Source organism: Chelon labrosus, assembly GCF_963514085.1.
Source record: "Chelon labrosus genome assembly, chromosome: 5".
Classification (NCBI taxonomy): domain Eukaryota; kingdom Metazoa; phylum Chordata; class Actinopteri; order Mugiliformes; family Mugilidae; genus Chelon; species Chelon labrosus.
In genome coordinates, this window is record NC_140341.1 from 29,618,065 (window position 1) to 29,640,189 (window position 22,125).

The 22,125-nt window shown below is 40.2% G+C and overlaps 1 protein-coding gene across 1 annotated transcript in view; it reads right to left on the reverse strand.

Annotated features, from left to right (window-relative positions):
* Positions 1-21,169, reverse strand: part of gpr39 (G protein-coupled receptor 39) — a gene marked incomplete at its 5' end in the record, with an annotated part of 28,805 nt that extends 7,636 nt beyond the window's left edge. Inside the window, one exon of the mRNA XM_084544185.1 lies at positions 20,395-21,169. Coding sequence (XP_084400311.1) covers positions 20,395-21,169 — 775 coding nt within the window. The remainder of the gene's footprint in view (positions 1-20,394) is intronic.
* Between the last annotated feature and the right edge of the window lie 956 nt (positions 21,170-22,125).

Here is a 22,125-nt window from a genome sequence, read left to right on the forward strand (position 1 = left end):
CCAGTGAAACTTGGAGAGGTGATTGTGTGAGTTTGTTCTGAGGAAACACTATTTTAATACAGTGCATCCAGAAAGTATTCACAGCGCTTCACTTTTTCCACATTTTGTTATGTAACAGCCTTATTCCAAAATGGATTAAATTCATTTTATCCTCAAAATTCTACACACCACACCCCATAATGACAATGTGAAAAACGTTTTTTGAGATTTTTGCAAATGTATTAAAAAATAAAAAAATAAGAAATCTTATATACATAAGTATATTCACAGCCTTCACCATGAAGCTCAAATTTGAGTTCAGACGCATCCTGTTTCCACTGATCATGCTTGAGATGTTTCTACAGCTTAATTGGAGTACATCTGTGGTAAACTTGATTGGACATGATTTGGAAAGGCACATACCTGTCTATATAAAGTCCCACAGTTGACAGTGCATGTCAGAGCATAAACCAAGCATGAAGTCAAAGGAATTGTGTGTAGACCTCCGAGACAGGATTGTCTTGAGGTACAAATCTGGGGAAGGGTACAGAAAGATTTCTTCTGCTTTATACTGTAGGTCCCAATGAGAACAGAGGCCTCTATCATCTATAATTGGAAGAAGTTCGGAACCACCAGGACTTTCCTATGCCTGACCAGCCGTCTAAACTGAGCGATCAGGGAGGTGACCAAGAACCCGATGGTCACCAGAACTCCCCCTACAGTAAAGCATGGTGGTGGCAGCATCATGATGTGGGGATGTTTTTCAGCGGCAGGAACTGGGAGACTAGTCAGGATAGAGGGAAAGATGCAGCAATGTACAGAGACATCCTGGATGAAAACCTGCTCCAAAGCGCTCTTGACCTCAGACTGGGGCGACGGTTCATCTTTCAGCAGAACAACCCTAAGCACACAGCCAAGATATCAAAGGAGTGGCTTCAGGACAACTCTGTGAATGTTCTTGAGTGGCCCAGCCAGAGCCTAGACTTGAATCCTACTTAACATCTCTGGAGAGATCTGAAAATGGCTGTACACCGACACTTCCTATCCAACTTGAAGGAGCTTGAGAGGTGCTGCTAAAAGGAATGGGCAAAACTGCCCAAAGATAGGTGTGCCAAGCTTGTGGCATCATATTCAGAAAGACTTGCTGCCAAAGGTGCATGAACAATACAACAATACAGTACTGAGCAAAGGCTGTGAATACTTGTGACTTCTTAGTTTTTTATTTTGATAAATTTGCAGAAATCCCAAAAAACTTTTCATAATGTCATTATGGGGTGTTACATAGAATTTTGAGGGAAAAAAAGGAATTTAATCCATTTTGGCATAAGGCTAAAAATGTGGGAAATTGAAGTGCTGTGAATACTTTCTGGATGCACTGCATGCTACAAAAATTGTTACTTAGAGGAATGATACGGATTAACTGGCTGTATTAGAGTGGTCACACTCGAATCAAGACAGCAGATGATGAAGGAAGCAGCAATATCTCTCTATAAGATGATTTTCTTTCTTCCCTTCTACCTGTCATGTTGGCTCGTTGACCACGATCTAGGCGTCCATCTGGAAAATTGCTGCTGAGTCAGCAGATCAGCAATGTCCCCTCAGAGAAGATTGTATGCAGCTGAAGTAGTGAAAGTTTGAGTGGTTGTGCATGCATGTTTTAGAGCTCATGTGTTGATTCATTATTATTATTATTATTGTGCTCTCTAGACAAGTTGAATCTGCCTTCCTCAAGTACTGCAATAAGACATTCTCGTCAATGATGTCCCTATAATACACACACACACACACCCCCACACACACACACACACAGACTCATTGTTTTCATATCATGGGCAAAATATAACTGTCTAAGTCTCTAATAATTATAAAGCAATTATCTGAACAATTAATTGTCTGTCTTTTATGTATTTGAAGTAACTGAGCTTCTTGGTTCCTTGGTGCACTACACAGCAAGCTAAAACTGGGTGAGTGGAATCATTACTTCTAATAAGTATTATTTACTATTTTAATATGTGTTGAAAAGAGGAGAACAAACTTTATAATGTTTAACTCCATGAAATCAGGATATAACCTTTTCACCTTCTACACGTCCATTTTTCTTTCGTCTGATTCTTAAGATTTCCTTAAAAGCAAACCTCATCTTGTTTTTATTGAAATTCACTCCTCAGCAAGGTAACCAGCTTTCTGTGTCATGCTTTTGTGACATAAAATAACATTGAAGTTATTGTTGACTCACTTCGTCCTTACAACTGTGCGTTTATTAGCAGTGCAACAGTAGCTGCTCATTAATACTATATATTAATCAACACTTACTGCCAGTAACCAAGGTAGTTGCAGTAACGCCTTTGAAGAAACAGGAAATACATGAACTATGCTCCTTAAGCAAATGTTCAAAATTCTCTTTTAGTAGTCAGTTGCATTGACTGCAATGCCTGTGACTATTAATTAGACAAACGACTGACAAACACGCAGCAAAGAAGAGCTCTGTATGATAGCATTAATCCCTGTGTGGTCCTGTTTTTCCAGAAAGAAAGAGATGAAAAAAATGTGCAAGCAATGAATACTAATTGATGACAAGTCTAAGAGCTGAATAGCTGTATAATTATATTAATTAAATTGTTTAAATCATGATTTTGAGTTTCCTGTACCTTGTGTTGCCTATACTCTGGACTAGGTAAGATATGCCAAATGATTAATGTGTCTGTTGTAGACTCAAGTCGTCTATTTTAAAATCTTTTTGTTTTTTCTGGCATTCTTTCTATCCTCTCAAGGAATCAGGCTGTCCAGATTGAGGAGACAGACTCAGAACAGGTAAATCTCTGCCACTGAGGCGCCTGGATCAAAGCCAGACGATGCTCTGTAATCAAATAAATATTCAACGGCGCAGGCACAGACGAAAAACACATCACTCTGAAAACTCAAACGGTTCAAATCTTTCACTTGGCTTTTTTTTACTCCAGAAATACTACACACCTGCAACTTTTCTGTAAATAGAATAGATCTCCACGTCAGTGATGCCCCTCATTTCCATGATTGGAAACGTCTTCATGGACCAGAACTGAATAATCAAGAGAAGTGAAATATTTCCTCCAGTATTTATAGATACTGACTGACTGAGGACTCAGTCTTGGTGGTGGCCAGAAAAGCCACAAGACAGTCTTGATTGCATATTGATTTAAACCGTAATCTGGAATCTGGAATTTGTAAAATTGCCAAAATGGGAAGTGTTAATGACGGAGCAGATGCGCGAGTGGTGAAGATTTGCATGATGAGAGGAGAGTTAAGGAATGAGCTTCTTCACTTGTTTGCTGTATGATTATGCAACTGATTTCATCTTCAGCAGCTGTTTATGCAAGTCTGTGTGGGATTTACTGGTATGAACCACTGAAATATAGTGATTACTTCTCTAAACAAACAATATTAGCATTTCTATCTGCAAATGAAGATGTTGCCTAAGATTAAAATATTTTATAATGATAATCCTGTAACCACTTGGCCCATAATTTAAGAATTAATCCCATAAACCACATTTTTATCACCTAGCAGTGGACACTTGGTGCACTTGAAAGCTAGTGCACCAGAACCTACAGCTCTTATACCAAACCCAACTGAGATTTCCCCTCAACCACTTGTAAAGTTTCTATGTGCTCTCTTAGAACCCTACAAGTGCATTGGTTTTATTGATATTGATCTTTAGGCGATTTATTATTGCACCACATGAAGAAACTGTCACCCTCTGTAATAGTCTCTTAGTAGAACATCATACTAAGTTAAGTCAATATAATGATGACTTCCATTGCATCAAAAAATAGTCCCTACATTGTCTGTGCAAAATGACAAACATCTCATTATCATATGAGCATTAGTAAAATCAGATGTAATGAGGTTAATAAGAAATGCTGAGAGACAAATGATTAAATGTGACAAGACTGCAAAATGAGGGAGCTGAAAGATTACTAGTAAATTACAAAATTGCCTTCATTTTCACCAAACATTTTGAGATTAAAGGAGAAATACAACGCAATGCACTACATGATAACCTGCATACACGTGTTTCATCACAGGCCGAGTTCATAAATGTGTAACCACAAACTACATCTGTACTGGTGAAGGAAATGAAACTAAAATAGAAAATCAATGCCATCCAGAACACGGAGGTGAGTAAATAATCCAGCACCCGTCTTATTGAGCTGGTAAGATTTTCGTCTCGGACATTTGATGAAGTTGCACCGCATATCCTGTCCTGTAGATAATAAGCAAGCCATGATGAAGGCAAACATTATCAAAGCCTGTGACAGCAAGTACAAATATCCCTTGAACCCACAAACTATTAGAGTAGACAGAATCACAGTGGATGATTTATACCCACCAAGAGTATAAAGGAGCTTTTTGTAGCTCAGAATTTTGGCATATCATTTGCACAGTAATGAGTTTTTGGGTTGCCAGATGGGTTTAACCAGCAGGCCAACTTGGACAGTGCCAGGTAGACATCAGTCATTAAAAAAACATCCTTAGTTTCAAATAGTCAGACATTATCTGTCACAAGCTATGTTGTGCTTCACGGTCGACATCCGTCTGAGATATAGAGTGTGAAATTAAAACCGAGAAGAGAGATTTCCAGTAGGTTTTGACTAAAGGTGAATTAAGGTTTCTTCCAAATCTCTGACGACTACATTGAATACATCACATCTTTTCCATGAAAAGCCTCCCAGACTGGGAAAATCTTAAGTCATTTATGAGACTGTCAGATAGAGTGATATCCTCCCCCACTACAAAAGGATAAAGAAGTGTCTGTTAGTAATGTTGGACTGAAACACAAGAAGAGTGTGAAGGAATTAATTTGAAGCCATGTTATCCTCTGTCATTAAACCACTTGAATAACTTGAGTCAGTCACAGAGGAATATTCGTCCTAATGGAACTAATCTAATCATCATGCCGAGATTTTCGCTGAGACATGGGTGTGTGCTGATAGATAATCCTGCTGTGGAGATTTATGTTTGTTATCTTCGAAAAATAAAAAGGAATATGCACAGGTGTTCCTGAGCAGAGCTGTTGTAAATCATGTTCTACACATACATTATTTAAAGACAACACTTGCTGAAGATTTTAAAAGTGCCTAGATTTTGATTCATTGTGTGTGTGAGTTTAAATTATCTTGTTTCCACAAGATTACAAAGTAAAATGAATTAGCTTGCATCATCATCACTGGAAAGACAGGGATTAAACATAAGGTTTTTGTAGTTAGAGTGGAGTAGGGCTTGAACCAACTAGCTGACTAGTCGACTTTACTGCTGTGCCACGATGCTTCTCTTTAAGCAGGAAGTCGACTAGTCGCCGATTATGTGACAATAACAACACAGGCGCTTCCAAAGACAGGTGAGGAGCCCAATGGGTCATTGCAGCAAACTAGCAGCGGTTCATCAAGTGGGTGGAGAAACCTAACACCTAACGTGAAACCCAGACTACCGTGACCGTGCAGAATATGTAAGTCAGTCCTGAAATACAACAAATGTACCACTACAATGCACACTCATCTGAAAAGGCATCCGCTAATGCTAATTCTAGCATAGGAATGGTCCAAATCCTCTCGGCCTCTGTGGTAACAGAGAGAAGCAGGGTACACCAGCAATGTGCCTGTGAATTGGTGAATTCCATTATCTAAAGTTAATAGACCTTTAGCTGCTACACAGAAATGGATTCTGCAATTTACTGCATTTTTTTATCCCTAGATCATATTATCTTAGGACATGCTGTGAAGTACTATTAAACGCTATCATAGGATATACATATTCGCAGCGCACAGTATTGATAAGCTCATGTGTTTATGTTCAGTTCTTCCTGTGTTCTATTAGTTGACATTGCTGCTGTGGTTGTAGAGCGTGTTGATTGTTTTTTTTTTTTGGTCATAGCATTAGCGGATGTCTTTTCAGATGAGTGTGCATTGCATTTGTTGTATTTCAAGACTGACTATGCACGGTCACGTTAGAATGGGCTTCATCTTTAGTGAAGTGTTTCTACACACTTGATGAACCGCTGCTAGTTTGCTACAATAACTCGAAGGCGTCCACGTTGTTAATTGTCACGTGATCGGCGACTTGTCGACTTCCTGCTTAAAGCGTCATGGCACAGCAGTAAAGTCAGTTCAATCCCTAGGGTTGCCAACGACCTGAAAACTAAATAAGGGACACCTCATTGGCATGGCTGGCCGACCCAATTGTCTTCACCCCCAGCGTGGTGAATTTTTTTAACCCTTATTTGTGTGTGTGAAACGATTTTTTAACTATTTGACTCAAACCTCAATTGAATTAGATGCATATTTTTGAGTGAGATGAACACATGGAAAACAATTATTCAACAATTTTTTTTAAAATAAAATAAAATAAATATCTTCCTTAAACAGAAACCTGTCCTGCTTAACTTAAAACTGTATAAATTAATCTAAAACAATAGAAAGCAGAACATTCCTCTTGTAGCAATAAGAAAAGTGCAAACAGAAAGTGTGAGGAAGCGTTGTTGCTTTGTTGTCTTCCAGTATCTTCTTCACAAGCAACAGTACCTCGACCAATGAGATGAGCGGGATACCCACTGTCAGCTCAATTCAATTCAATTCAATTCAATTTTATTTATATAGCGTCAATAACAATACAAATCGTCTCAAGACGCTTTACAAAAACCCGGCCTGAAACCCCCAGAGCAAGCCTGAAGGCAACGGTGGCAAGGAAAAACTCCCTTTTAACAGGAAGAAACCTTGAGCAGAACCCAGCTCATATGGAGGGACCCATCTGCCTAAGGCCAGCCGGGTACAGACAGAAGAAAGAGAGAAGAGAACAGCAAAGAGAGAAGAGAAGAGAACAGCAAGATAAACATACATCTGTCATAGATACACATATCTGACTAAAGCGTACATGTGGAATCTTATGACACAAACTGATGATGTTACATGACAGTTTCAAAATGTAAGAGGAATCATAGGCAGGTTAGAGAATTGTTCAATCAGGTAGGAGTGGATAACTGCAGGATTCCATGAAGACTCCATTCCATGAGGACTGAGCTCATTGGTCAAAGAGCAGGAGACGGCCTGGGAATAAATTAATTTATGTATTTATTATTGATTATTTAATAATAAATGGTGTCATATATTATTGGAAGCATATACAACAAACTGGGTGCAGTACATCATGGGAGTAGTAGGAGCTGTGTATATGTTTGGTTCTGCAGTTCATTTTGAAATAACTGGCAATATGACGAGTGCTTGGGCAACACCGAATCTGCAGTGATATAATGGACTAGTTTTATCATTTTGTCGAGCTTACTGTAAACACTCATAGCTCGTAGATACTCGTAGTGCTTTAAATAAAATGTTTATAATCTGGTCAGGGGTTTTTATATACATCTGAACACAACAAGTTTGAATAATTATTCACATTAGAGTCAGCTATCTTGTTATCTGGGAAATTTATAGTATGACATTCTAGTCTGGAAGCTAGACCAACTTCTGGGAAGTTTGGTCTGCAGTCTCACCATTGGGAAGTGATTATGCTCAGGCAAAGATCTACTGAGCCAATCAAATTGTTTGTTTATGATAGACAGTGTAAGAGCAATCTATGGGATCATGAGATCCAAGGTTTTTAGGAGTTTCCAGAGGTAGTGAAACGTGCTTATTGCCCTTGATTTCAATAAAGCAACATAACACATCAACATTGCACAACTGTTTCAACAAGAACGCTATCATAGCTAAAGGAGTGATAGATGATGGGCTGAATACTACACTCCACAAGTGGCACATATCTTGACTGCCAGAGTCAAGACAGTGCCACCTTTGCCACATCTGGGCCATGTTCGGTTCATATGCCTTATGCCAGTGCTGACTGAATGCCACCTGTGCCAGCTTCAAGCCAAATCTGGGCCAAACAGCAGACAAGAACTCAGTATATTCGATTATTATCTAGGAGTTCAATTAAAAGAGTGTGGATCCAAGAGCGTATGTAACGGCACATTTCCAATCACAAGGCTGCGTAAATCACACTAATAAGACAGATGTTGGTTTACTCTGATTAAATGGAGGAATCATAACAATGTCTCATTTACTGAGGAGGTGTGACACTAATTGGCTGGAGTACCATAGAGAGAACAAATCATATACTCAGCTGGCAAACTGTACAAACACTTTAATACATATATTAAAGTTTATACATGTATTCTTAAAATTTTACTGTGAAATATTACCTCACATTTTACTGTCAATAAAACCCATTACAATGAACAGAAAACACAGTCTGAATTTGGTCTAAATTAAAAGTCTCATCAGATATGTAAGTCAGAATGGTCAGCTCCACTGAATGAGTGTCCATTATTATAATGCTTTGCCACAAATCAGCATGCTAATGACAACAACAACTACTGTTTGTCCCCAACTCTATTTAATGATGGATCATGTTAGACTTGTACCAGGGTCAGCCTTGTTCTTACATGAGTGCAGTCAGGCATCTGTTACCGCTGTCCACTGATAATTTTATGCTGCCTTCTAGCCTCTTGTGAATAACTAATTTTTTCCCTCTTTTTTTCTCCTTGCTATCAAAGATAGATCTGACGCCAAATCTTCAAGCTGCTTTACTTTCATGACTTTTTAAAGAATGTTCCAAGAATATATCGTATGTGATGATTGCAGCTATGACTGTAGTACAAGCAATCTCATGAAATTGGAAAGAGAAAAAAGATTCATTCAAAAAATATCCCCGCATTGCAAATGCATAAGAGGAAATTAGAAGTAATACTTCAATGCTTAAACTAAAGGAACACTTTGTAAACACGTCAGATCTCAATGGGAAATAAATCATGTTGGATATCTACACTGATATGGACTGGGTAATGTGTTAAGAATCAAAGGATGCCACATTGTTTGATGAAAATGAAAGAGATCAGCGAACAGAGAGCTGAAAGACTCCCCAAAAATCAAAGTGAAAAAGTTATGCTGCAGGCTAGTCCATTTTGCTGAAATTTCATTGTAGCAAATCAAAATGGTACTCAGTAGTTTGTATAACCTCCACATGCTTGTATACCTCCATACTCTTGCCACATCAGACCAGGCATTGTCGTGCACCAGGAGGAACCCAGGATCCACTTCACCAGTGTAGGGTCTGACATGTGTCCAAGGATTTCATTCTAATACCTAATGGCAGTCTGGGTGCCATTGCCTAGCCTGTAGAGGTTTGTGCGTACCTGCATGGATACAGTATGTGTGAACAGTGATAAAGGCAGCATAACGTTCTCCGCAGCCTCTCCAGATCCTTTAACATCTGTTACATGTGCTCAGGGTGAACCTGCTCTCATCTGTGAAAAGCACAGGGCTTGAGTGGCAGGGCCCATAAGTCATCAGGCCACCCTCATGAAGTGTGCTTCTGATTGTTTGGTCAGAGATCCTGACACCAGTGTCCTGCTGGAGGTCATTTTGTAGGGCTCTGGCAGGGCTCATCCTGTTCCTTCTTGCACAAAGCATACCGGTCCTGCTGAAGGGTTGAGGACATTCTACAGTCCTGTCTAGCTCTCCTAGAGCAACTGCCTGTCTCCTGGAATCTCCTTCATGCTCTTGAGACTGTGCTGAGAGACACAGCAAACCCTCTGTGCCATTGTCAGGATGCCACGTGTCCCCAGACAGTACTCAGGCTTAAGAAATTTAGGGCACAGTAGAATATTGTAACACCTGCTGTTTCTAATGGATGGTTTCCGTTGGATCAGACCCATGAACAACTCTTCGTTGTGTGTTCATCATGGCTTAGAGAAATGATGCATATGTTGAAACAAGCTGGGGCGGCACAGTGGTGTGGTGGGCCGACTGGGGCCGACTGGGGCCTTTCTGTGTGGAGTTTGCATGTTCTCCCTGTGTCTGTGTGGGTTCTCCCCAGTTCCTCCCACCATCCAAAGACATGCTTGTTAGGTTCATTTGTGATTCTAAATTGGCCGTGAGTGTGAATGGTTCTGTCTCTTTGCGTTAGCTCAGCGATAGACTGGAGACTTGTCCAGACGTTTAGAGACGTTCAGGTAAATAACGACTCCAGAGATTATTATGGAAATACGTAACTTAACTCCACGTGGCTTCTAATACATCACCATGATTGTATCTATAATTAACCACATGTCGATGTGTTTTTTAATGACAAATTCACACACGGTGTAGACATAATAAATAATTTCAGTTGTCAGTTCCTGTTTAGATTTACATATTATTCAGTTACTTAACAGCTTTGGGAACAGAATATTTGAAAGACTCACATTACCAATGGACAGATATCACTAACGGTGTGTTTCCTGTTCACGTGATCATTTATACTAGCAGATACGTATGCATATGGGGTTTTTTTTTTTGTGTTTGAATGAATGGCAAAACATCACTTATAGTACTACTGCTGAGCAGGTGGTCTTTAACGCTCCCCAGACCCCTAACAAATATGGTCTGAGACTGGATCATTCACTGTGTCCTTAATGTGTCCTGGGTGTATTCACACCTGGCCACTTGGGATTGTATATACAAGGTCTGAATGGGGCCACAGACATAATGCATGAAAAATAAGGCTCAGGCATAAACTGTATCTGGTATATATATAATTGTGGGCTAGCAGCACCACCATTCATCACAGAGACATTGCTGCAACACAAGAATGATTACAACAAATGAGGGAAATGTGTCCTTTAGCAAAAGTAGCATGTTAGCGTGATTCATCAGTCATCCTACAAGGCACAGTCGATGCTCTCATCTCCTGCTTTTTAATAGCTTTTTAACAGAGAATGTGATAAAACATGCCACATTGTTTTGATGGAGCCAAAGCTCCTTGAAGCTCTGTGTCCCACAGGACACTAAAGAGCTTCTCCAAACCCACCCACTCACTCTAGTGCCTCCAGCCTCACCCTCGGCAGCATCCTGGAAGATAAAGGCCTCTCATTAGGGAAGAAAGCAATTTTTCAGTTTTGGTTGTGCATTGATAGATTCCTGAACAGAGAAAGCTCAGGGACATTATGATGTGGTCTGGAATTAAAGACTTCAAACCTTTTTTCTGATCTTTCATCATTAGTTGTTGTAAAAAGCAGCATGTCAGGTGTGTATTAACCAGAACTGGCCTCTCCTGAATCATGCTGATTTGGTCTACAGTTTATTCATTCTAGGTAACTATGCTGTTGAGAAAATATTTGTCTGTCTGGATTATCAGCTTAGATAAAGATGAGAAAAGCCTTCTGTGTCCTTTGAACGTTATTTTACGACTTTCTTCACCTTTTTCTTGATCTTTTCTCTTTTTTCTCCTTCCTCATTCTCAACATTCTTCTTGTCACTGGTTCTCTGAGCAACTTGTTCCACCGCCAATTCAACACGCTGAAACGTGAGGTTTAATTTGAATTAGTAGCTACTGCCCTAGCCTAGCACATCCTCTATCGATTACCAAAGCCAAGAAGATGTTGTGAAAGGTTTTATATATTATTCGAATCACTGCACTTAGAAGAAAGTCTGAGTCTGATGAATCTCCTCCAGTGTGAGTTATGCACTGCAATCGAGTGCAGACACAGTCACTAATCTAATCTTGCCTCAAGGTTGTAGCGCTGCATCCTCTCTACTCCAAGTGGCTGCGAAAGGTCATTTCATCAACTCAAATACCACTTCAACATATACTAATGATATCTGTTCTAAAAAAAACAGTCAATGTTCACTGAGGAGGATAATGTGAATGTTAAAATTAAGTGAAAATGTGATTATTTGAAGTATGTGATTATCTGAAGTATGTGTTGCTAATGTATAATTCTATAGCTACATTTAATATAAACATATATTGTTATATACAAAAAACTTCCTTCCATCTTTGCTAAAAAATGAAAAATGTGTCAATTAATCACCATCCAAAGCAGTCACTGTTGGATTCTGGGATGCTACAGTATCTATGTGTGCCACCATGCAGTATGGTGTTGTAAATCAGATAAGTAAACATGCCCACACAGTATAACATATGAATTCCCCTCTGAGCACTGACACACCAGTCGCACTCTCAGTCATCTGCAGGATTGTCTCCTATGCGGCTCTCTGGGAGTAGTGCTGTCACTAGCAGGAAGGTTTGCCTTTAGCTATGCTGGCTGGCAGGGGCCATGGGGCTCTGGATTTTATTACTAAACTGTGCTTCTGCGCTGTCACTCAGTGCAGAGTGGATGAGGGACGGTTCAGGAGGAGGAATCATAAGGCACATTCATCCACCTGTCTATAGAGCCTAACAAATCCTCCTCGAGGTTTGTTTTACATTTGATGGTAAAAGTGTTTGAAAGAAGTCACCCAAGCAGCATAAACAGGCTGACAGGGAGTCTAGTCAAACACAATAAATAAGCCTCATCGATCCAAAGGAGAGAGGTTCACGGATGGCAATTGGGCTGTCGCCGCACTTCATGAGTTATGGTCCTGTTGTAATAGAGCAGTGGAAAGTGGTTGATGTGAACAGGTAAGACCAAAGGCCAAAAGAACCTATGCATCCTGCTAACCCTTACATTTTCTTCCACTGTTAGATGGTAACAATTTATCATGTTTGATAAGTTTGATAAGTTTCAAAGACGTTGCATTAAGATCCGATCTGGGCTATCCGATCACAAGTGACCAGCTTTTGGTACGTATTTTAATACCTGGGGGACACGTGCGGACACATACGACACAGACCACCTCCAAAAGTGATCAGAGATCAGATCTCTCAGATGCGATCTCAGTGGGGGTGTCCACACCTGTCTTTTACATGATTGGATCCCCCAGATTGGATCTTAACACAAGGTCTGAATAGGCCCTTAGAGATTACCTTGCGTGATTAATGAGAGATGAGCCCTGTCTGCTCCTGATTAGCATTACAAGAGGGCCATGTAATCCAAGAAGTCCACCTCTTGTGCATGTCTTTGGTGTGATGCATTCAAACAGCATCTTTCCAAAGAATGAAACTTAATTTGTATAAAGAATTCAATTAACTCTCAGTACTAATTTCCACTGCAACATCATATGGTTTAAATCTATTGGGGAGTGAGAAAAAAACACAAAGAAAACAAGGTACGCTGCAGACTGGATCATAGATTAGAGAGATTGGTGATATTTCTCAATACTTTGTAAAGGCATTTACTTTGGGCAGTTACAAAACATATACCTCTGCTTCACATGTTTTTTCCCATTAACATCTATATTTTTTTCTGACAGCCTGTCTGGTTTTCATGATATCAACAATTCTTACTAACAAGCTTTCTGAAGATTTTGGCAGTGTTCAAGGCAATCAGTCTATAGATGCCCTTCTTAAAATAGGAACAGCATTGGATTTTGGACTGGATTTGATTTAAACAGCACACCTCCAACTGATCTGAAATAGGAGCACTTTTCTAGAACACATGAAATGAATGTCCTCATACATATGCTGATTGAATAACCCCCTGATGCCTCCTGAAAATATTCACTGAAAAAAACTCCTCACTTGTAAATGGTTACAGGCTAAATTATGGGTACAGATGATAACTGGCTCAAACTCATCTGTCTTTGCTGCTAAAAATGAGAAATAAGTTATGTTTTAGTGGTATTTATCACTGATGGCTCACAGTAGGAAGGTCAAAGGTTCAAATCGAACCGGGGCCTTTCTGTGCAAAGTTTGTATGCTCTCCCTGTGTCTGCTTGGGTTCTCTCCGGGTACTCCAGCTTCCTCCCACTGTTCAAAGACATGCTGGTTAGGTTCATTGGTGATTCTAAATTGGCCGTAGGTGTGCATGTGAGTGTGAATGGTTGTCTGTCTCTCTGTGTGAATGAATGAATGATGGACAAAATGGATAACATATTTGTTGGATGGATGGATAAAGACCTGTTGTCCATAATCCATATAAAACACTTGTTCTTGTGAATGTCGTGGCCATCTTTCTCTGTCAAATAACCTTAGTGACCCATTTCTGTATTTAGATCTGTGTGAAGCACCATGTAGGTGGTACTTGGAACACACAGAACATAATTAAACGCATTACTGATGCAGGACAACACAAATGTATCTATTTACTTGAATCTACAGTACTTCAAATAATAGAGTGATTATGCCTTTATTTATTCTTTATCCGGAGAACAGGCTATTGATTGAATGGTAAATTCAACATACAACAAGGAGATCTGATATTTAAATTTTGTGATGATACAAAATGTGCATGTGTGTTTATTATTTAACTGCCTGAGCATTACAAAAGGTCAGGTCATGTCTATGTGTGAGTTGTGTTAAAAATATTGTTTGGTACTAAGCAGTGGTAACACAGGCGAAAACGCATGATTATCACTGTGCACATATTGAATAGGAACGTGTCAAAGGAAAATAACAGCAGTCTCCCCGCTCTCTTAATTTCAAGTCTACAAGCGTTCCTTCTTTCTTCATCCTTTCAGCCTCACTGAACGTTCCTATCACAAATGGCCTGTGAAAAGTCAAAGGTCGGGGGCCAAAAGCAGAAGGCAGCAAAATATTCATTTCACAAATGCTGGCTCCCTGCGACTGAAAAAACCATCTAAAGCAATTAACCTTCTGTCATGGACGTGATATGTGGGCAACTTAACAAGGATGTTCTCTGCTTTTAATTACTCTCCAAAGTCACAGAGCCAAACCAGGATTAAAAGTTATTTCAAGGTAAAGTGGAGCAGTGACTGGACCGTGGCCACTCGAGAGATAGCTGACATCAGGGCTTACAACGGGGACGACTGTCTTTGAGCAAGCGTGGGAGTTCTTGCATCTTTCATTCTTGCAGCAGAATAAGACAGCAGTCAATAAGGACAGAAAATATTGTTGATGCTATACTAGCACACTGCGTCATGACTTTCAAAGTAATATTCAGTGAAATGTAATATTCCATTATGAAGATAATGAAGTCCAGTTCACTGTGTATTTATGCTTGAATTGTTGTTTACGAGGCCTGTGCTGTTGTGAATTTTTAAGTAGTGAATGTTAGAGAAGACAACAAGTGAAGTGATAAGAATATGGCCATGTGGTTGTTGGGAGATAATGAGTTTTTGATTTATTGGAGTTTGGGTTCAATAAAGGTAGAAATATTAAAAAAATCCTGACTTGCATCTCAACCATAAGAACCACAAAATCCACTCTATATACATCCTCATCAATATTTATAAAGATATCAATATTCCAGGCTGTCGGTTAGAAGTGGAGGAGGGAGTGGAGATGGAGTGTGTGCTACGAACATCCCACACAGTTCTGACTGAGATTAAATACGAGCAAACTGTTTGCATAAAACAATGTTTTGCATCGCACACTAAGAAGTGCCATCACACACTGTATGATTAAAAATCAGTCAGGGCTATCAAATTAGATGCGGACATGCAAAGTAGTAGTAGTGCTTGAGCACCCCTAAATTTTGTGTAAGACTAAGGGAACCACAGTGTAGCAAGTGCTATCATTCCACAGAATTTCCATATTAAAGTGGATAAATTTGTACTCAGCTGCATCTTCTGGGTAGTGCCTCTGTTGATGTATCTACAATATTTTGACAGTCTTGAATCTGGCTCATTGGTTTCTATTGAGCCATAAGAATGAACTTTCCCACAGTTTTAACTTTTTTTGTGTAATTGTCTCTAATATGTGACAATCCGCCAAAGCAATTTCAGAGCATTCCCTTTTCATTTTCAGCTTATTCACTCACTTTGTATTGTGTGTCTAATTAAGAAACCCATTATTACTTTCTGTTACTGAGTTAATCTATTCCGTTAGTCGAACTATGTGCCTATGCAAACATTTCCATAAATTGAAGCTTTATTATAGCACTATTCAGTGGCAGGCCGTGCATTTTCCACCTAGGCCTTCACTGCCCTCCAACCTTATTGAAAACACCTCTTAGTACGATCGTCATGATGCCACTGCTATAGAAACCATCAACAGCATATGGATATGCAATAAAACAAGACGTTGCGTCGTAGACAGGTATCTCATATAGTGAGATGAATGCCATTACTAAAGCAAGAAACTCACTTAGAACAATTCAAAAAGTCTCCTCTCACTCACTGCAGCTGTGCACCAGCACCACATACAGTACATCAAATCCAGCAGAAGCATCAATGCCAACCCAATAAAATGGCAAACATATACATATAGCTTGTTTGTCCCCTCCCTCATAACTGTGATTATTGCATTAACATTAATTTTATCAGGTAACTGTCTCAACTGTATTCAACAGAGATGCTACTGAAGTGAATATATAATTGTAAGTGATCCACTAACTGGATCTCAGTGGTATACTAGTGTACTCCAGTAATTCGGACTGCTGTTGACAGATTAACTGGTAATCATGCGTAAAAGTGGTGGAATTCGTGTGAACCAGCTCCAGGGGGAAATGGCCCCAACTACTAAATGCCCAACTGTTAATTACTAATCTTGGCATTTAGTGTTGGGCAGTCTGCATACAGCGGGCTTAGCAAAGATTTACTGAGAACAGCTTCCCGCTGTGGTGGTGAGGCTGCACCAAACTGTATGTTGTAAAACCAAAACTGTGAGCTGAAAGATGCTATAACCGTCCAGGTAACCATACCACAGCTGTGTATGTACCTCAGTGTTGTAGCTGATGCTGTTCAGGAAATTTCTGGAAATCTGCCTCAGCAACTGCAGGTGTCAAACGCTGAAACTGGAGTGTGCTGCGAAAAGGCTCCGTCACCTAAAAGGTTTTCGATTGTGTCTTCTATATCCCATAGGCTATCTGCTGCTGATAACTAATCACCTTTTTCAAATATGGTTGGCACATGGCTGAGTATATTGCACAACAGTCATCTGCACTGGAGGGCAGGAGCAGGTGTAATATTTTCATTATTTGCATATCAGATCAGGATGTACTATGGCGAGAGCAGCATATAATATAGTCCAGTTTAATTAAAAGTTGAATAAGATTCTAGTGTGATCATGAGATATGTTCACGAATCAGACAGCAAACACAGTGGTTCCTGTTTGGAGGAATGAATCCAGTATCTATCTGTGGTAGGGATTTTTTTTTACTGACTTCACACAGTTTGTTTGAATAAAGGCATCCATGATGTCAAGTTGGATCAGTCTGACATTGAACTTGTGGCTATGTGGGACTGAGTCATGGTGCTGGAATTTGTTATGTACTCTAAAGTTTAGATCACATTTTCAGGGTACTGACTTGGCTGTTGGCTGATGTAACTACTTTTTTGTGTTGTATGTAGAGTTGTGCTGCAGTGGTCGGCACTGTGTCGCTGTCTGGGGCCTTTCTGTGTGGAGTGTGCCTGTTCTCCCTGTTCAATCATTATTATTATTATCAATATCTTCACTTAATTAGAAGTGTCTTAACTAAGTATGCTGCCTCACACACAAACACACACTGTGTACACGGAGATTCCTTCAAGTATTATAAAGATAAACATCACCATCACCATAGTTATCATTGTGTCACCATCCACCATCAGATAATGACAGTCCATCAAAAGTTTTTGCAAGCTGGTTCAAAATCATGTCCACATGTCCATCAAGACAAATGATATGCTATCACACAATTAGGCTGTACAGTGGTTGTATAAAATGGACATGAGCCCATTTTATGACTTGTCTGTAATGCAGCTGACCCCTCCTTGCCATCCATTTGAGGTTGAAAGAGTGCATGCACTCAATCTGATTCTGTCCAACACTTAATACATAACTACGCTGATGGGGACTGAAAAGTAATTGAATCAGAGCACGACTAGAGGGAGACAGTCCAGTTCTCCAGGAAACTGAAACATTACCCGGCTGTGTATGCATAGATGGAACATAATGATCAATCAGGAACTGTTTGGCAAGCAATGAAGAAAAACTGTTTGTTATGTGAGTTTTATCTCATCAAAATACAAATAGCAAAGGAATCGACCAAACTTAAGCATGTATCCAGCATTCAGTTTCTTCCCGCAGGAAGCTGTGAAGCTGATTGATTGTCTGAGTGAGTCTCAGTGTGGCTTATACATAGCTAACCAGAGGACGTAAGCTTAGTTAAAGTCACAGCACTATCTTCTGGAAAGGATCCACACTCGAGATAAGTGATGATTCAGAACAATTTTTTGTTCATTTTTTAATAATGTGACTAAGCACACCCTCTCCAATTTTCATGTGTCCCTTTGTAACTATTTTAGCGCACTCGTGTACTTTATTTTGTACGCTCCTTTTTGATGTACAGGTTTTAGTTTACCTTTGAACTTTCCAAAAATACATGGAAGCTCTGTGATCGTCATCGGTGTTAGTGTCTCATCATTATTGTTCTGTTGTGTGTTCTAGTATACAGTACACCGATCGGGCATAACATTATGACCACTGAGCCCACTGAAGTGAATAAAATTGACCATCTCATAACATTTCAATGTTCTGTTGGGAAACTTTTGGACCTTCATTCATGTGGATGTTACTTAGACATGTACCACCCACCTAGACCAGACCAGGCACCCCCACCCCATAGCAATGACACTCCTTGATGGCAGCAGCCATCCCCAGCAGGATGCAGCCTGACACAGGCACACACACAAAAACGCTTTAGGAACAACTCATGAAAAACGGCACACGGTGTTGACCTGGCCTCCAAATTCACTAGATCCCAAACTGATCAAGTATCTGTGGTATGCACTGGAACAAGCCTGATCCACAGAGGTAGAAGTAGAATGTATAATGATTGCAACATGAAAAGAGCTTTCCCAGTGTCATTCTTTGTTGTAGTACTTCTATCAGAGATGATTATTCTCTCACAACATTCAGAAATACAACAAGTAAAACTAAGTTTCACAAAAGGAGAATTTTTAACTTCGCACAGTACTTGACAGTACACACTCGGGTCTGTAACAATGCTAGCTTTCTTAACTTGAAACTGTTCATGCAGTTTCAGTGTTGATGCATCTATGGCATAGATGTGATGCTATCACTGGATTACAAAGTCAGTGGTTCTCAGGAAGTTGTGGAGTTGTATGGAGTGTCTTTTTTGTATTCATTCTGAGTAGCTTTATAGATGCATAATTGTGATATGCTAGGAAGGTGTGATTTGCACTGAATCTAAAATTATGTGTGTCTGTGCATTATTTGACAGAGTTATATCTCAGAGGAGAAGCATCATTATTGACACAAATTGCATCAATCAGCTCTACAGGTTTCCAAGTATCTTAATTGGCTCTATTAACTGTGTGTCACAGCCACTGCACTATAAGTAGCTTCCCATTGTGTTCACATCACGCCATATCTTTCCCTCAGTCTCTCCTTTTTGCCCCCTTCAATGCTCATGGTTTAAAGTTTAGGAGGAAAATCTACTATTTAACTTCAAATGTTCCTGAGAACAGAGAGATTCAACAACTCTACAGTCATCTTTCCATTATCATTAAGCATGACCCTGCATACCTAGGACAGGTTGCAAGGCGAACAGAACACAGAAATGACTCAGCCATCCGCCAGCTCCATCAGCCAGCAGGGTGCATAAGAAATTCCAGTGCTGTGGCTCCCATGCCTTTATTCAAACAAATCCACATCTTAGGATGCACGCTGGAATCTTATTAAAATGTCAGCACAGTGCATCCTTCTGACTTCATCCTGAAACCAGTCTTCTGTTGGACTGTCAGAAGTTTGCTGTACTGTAATGGTGTGTCTCCTATCAATTTTAATTCCAGCCAGTCTGCAGTGGAGCATATCAACTCTCTCCTCATGTCCCTCTCTTCTCATGTCGAACCCAAGCTGATCCCAGTGGAACAAGGCGCGCTCTTGTCCAGAGGATGCCCACCCTAGCGCTCGCAACCTGTATGTAACCAGTTTTTATCAGTGTTGGCCAACTATTGGTAGTTTTTGCACCCAGTGCACATCTGGACAAATAATGAAGTCAGTTGTTGCTTGTTATATGACTCAATTTACAACATGGGCCAATATAGCCTCCTGACAGAACAGAAAGGAGCTACTCCCTGACAGCATGGAAGGACTGAACATGTGTAAACAAGCCATAATTACTATCACAGACGGTATCATCTGTGCTGTATGTTTTTAGGCTAAGACCACACCCTAAATAAAAGCATTGTGTGTGTCTGTGTGTGTGGGTGTCTTTGTAAGCAATCAATCATTTGAATTGTCATAACACTGGAGACATAGCCTGGCCTTGTCTTCATCACTTCCATTTGTGGCACTGAGTCAAAGTGGTGTTTACACTGCCGGTGTAAACAGATGAAATCGCTGTCAAGCACATCCGCATATCATGAACAGCAATGGTAAACACACTTAATGTACCCAATAATATCACCCACTAACATTTCTGCCAGCATCATTCAGAGATTTAGATCCAAACAAGTATTAAAACTCAAGCAGTACAAACACAGTACAAACATACACAAACAGAGCTATAAATTAGATCAGATACAGGGAGGTGTCTTTTTAAGATATTAAACCAGAACTCACCAAGAAAAATTATGGTCTGCTTCCTGGCTGTCTTGACCCTTGAACTTTCATGCTTTGGAGTTCCATTGATCCCTGGATCTGAGGATGCCATAGGTTTCTGCAGGACCAGGATCATGGCCCGACACATGAAGCCCACGCAGATCAACACGATCATGTAGACGATGAAAGCCACAAAGATGCTGACTCTGTACATTACCCAACGTTCCCTCAGATTGGTGCAGAAAGTCAGATTCTGGACGGGTGTATCTGATCGAAGGGGAATGTGTCCTTGTGTACCTGTTGCAAACAGCAACGGCAGGGCCACAAGCACAGAAATCAGCCAGGCAGAGGCGATAAGGGTAGAGGTGCGTTTTCCACCAAAGACTTTAAAGCGAAAGGGGTGACAGATAGCAACATAGCGTTCAAAGCTAAGTGTCGCTACATTGAGGATGGTGGCATAGCTGCAAGCTTCAAACAGAAAGTTGTAGATCTTGCAGGCAACATTGCCTGACATCGATGAGAAGGGGAACCAGATAGCGCTGTAGAGCTCCACTGGCATGCCGATGAGGAGCACTAACAAGTCTGAGCACGCCAGGCTAACCATGTGGTCGGTCACATTCTTCTGCAGGTAGCCATTACGTTTCAGCACTTGGGTCACTCTGATAGTGACTGAATTCCCCACAATACCTGTCACCAACATGGCACTGTAAAAGATCGTCAGGAAGATTTTGAGAGGGTAGTTGGGTTCAAGCTCACTCCAGTCTTTATCATCTGCTATCTCTGGTTCTTCACTCATGGCTACACAGTGTTGAGCTGAGATTTTCCAGGTATTGATTAGCTTATCAGTCCTTCTGGGCGCAGTCCCACGGTTTAGAGCCAAGATCCGAAGGTGACCGGTTTTGCAAGGTAACAGCTTATACTGAAGAATTTGCTTTGAAATTATTCTTGATTCTTCAAAGTTAGTATCCCAGTGGGCGGGAAGCTCAGATCACAACAGGTATAACACTCACAGAAGAAAATATGAGGACTCTTCTGTACTTTCAGTTATATTCTAAATACTCACTGTCTTAATAAATGCACCTGTCCAGTGTATGGCCCCAAGCCTGGTCCATTTCTTCCCAGCCTAAACGATCATCTAGTATTCCCTGGAGTCCTCACGAGCCCTTGTGTAGAAACGGGTTGTTTCACCTCAGTCTGAGCAAAGTGTTCGCCAGCGTTCAACTCAGAGACATTTCCTCCTCCCTCATATGAGAGGAGGTAGTTAAACATTAAACAGGCAGCATGAGCAATGGTTTCACTTCTTATCACTGGTACTAATGCACCTCCTTTTTACATAAACATTACTTCAGGTTTTTATGGAGGTAGTTAAAAAGATGTTTCAAATTGCAAACTTATAAGAAGAAAAAAAATAACTTCCTCAAACTTGACCATAATACCTGTTTTAGACTTTTGTTTGGTGATTGTGTTCAAGATAAAAAAGTTAAAGATAAAAATGGAGATATGACTCAGTGATTCTGAGCATTGCATTTACCTATCATATGGTTGAGCATGTTCCCCTAGAAGAAGAGAACTGTGAAGTCAAGAGTGTCAGTTGTTTTCTGATTATAGGGAAGGGGTAGGGAAGTTCTTCAAACAGGAACCAGTCTGAAATAAACCAGATGATTGTATTTTTCACTGAGTTCAGCACCAGGGCTAGAGAGATACGGTGTTCTATGTTTTTCCTGTATTTTAACGATAAGCAGTGATTCATGT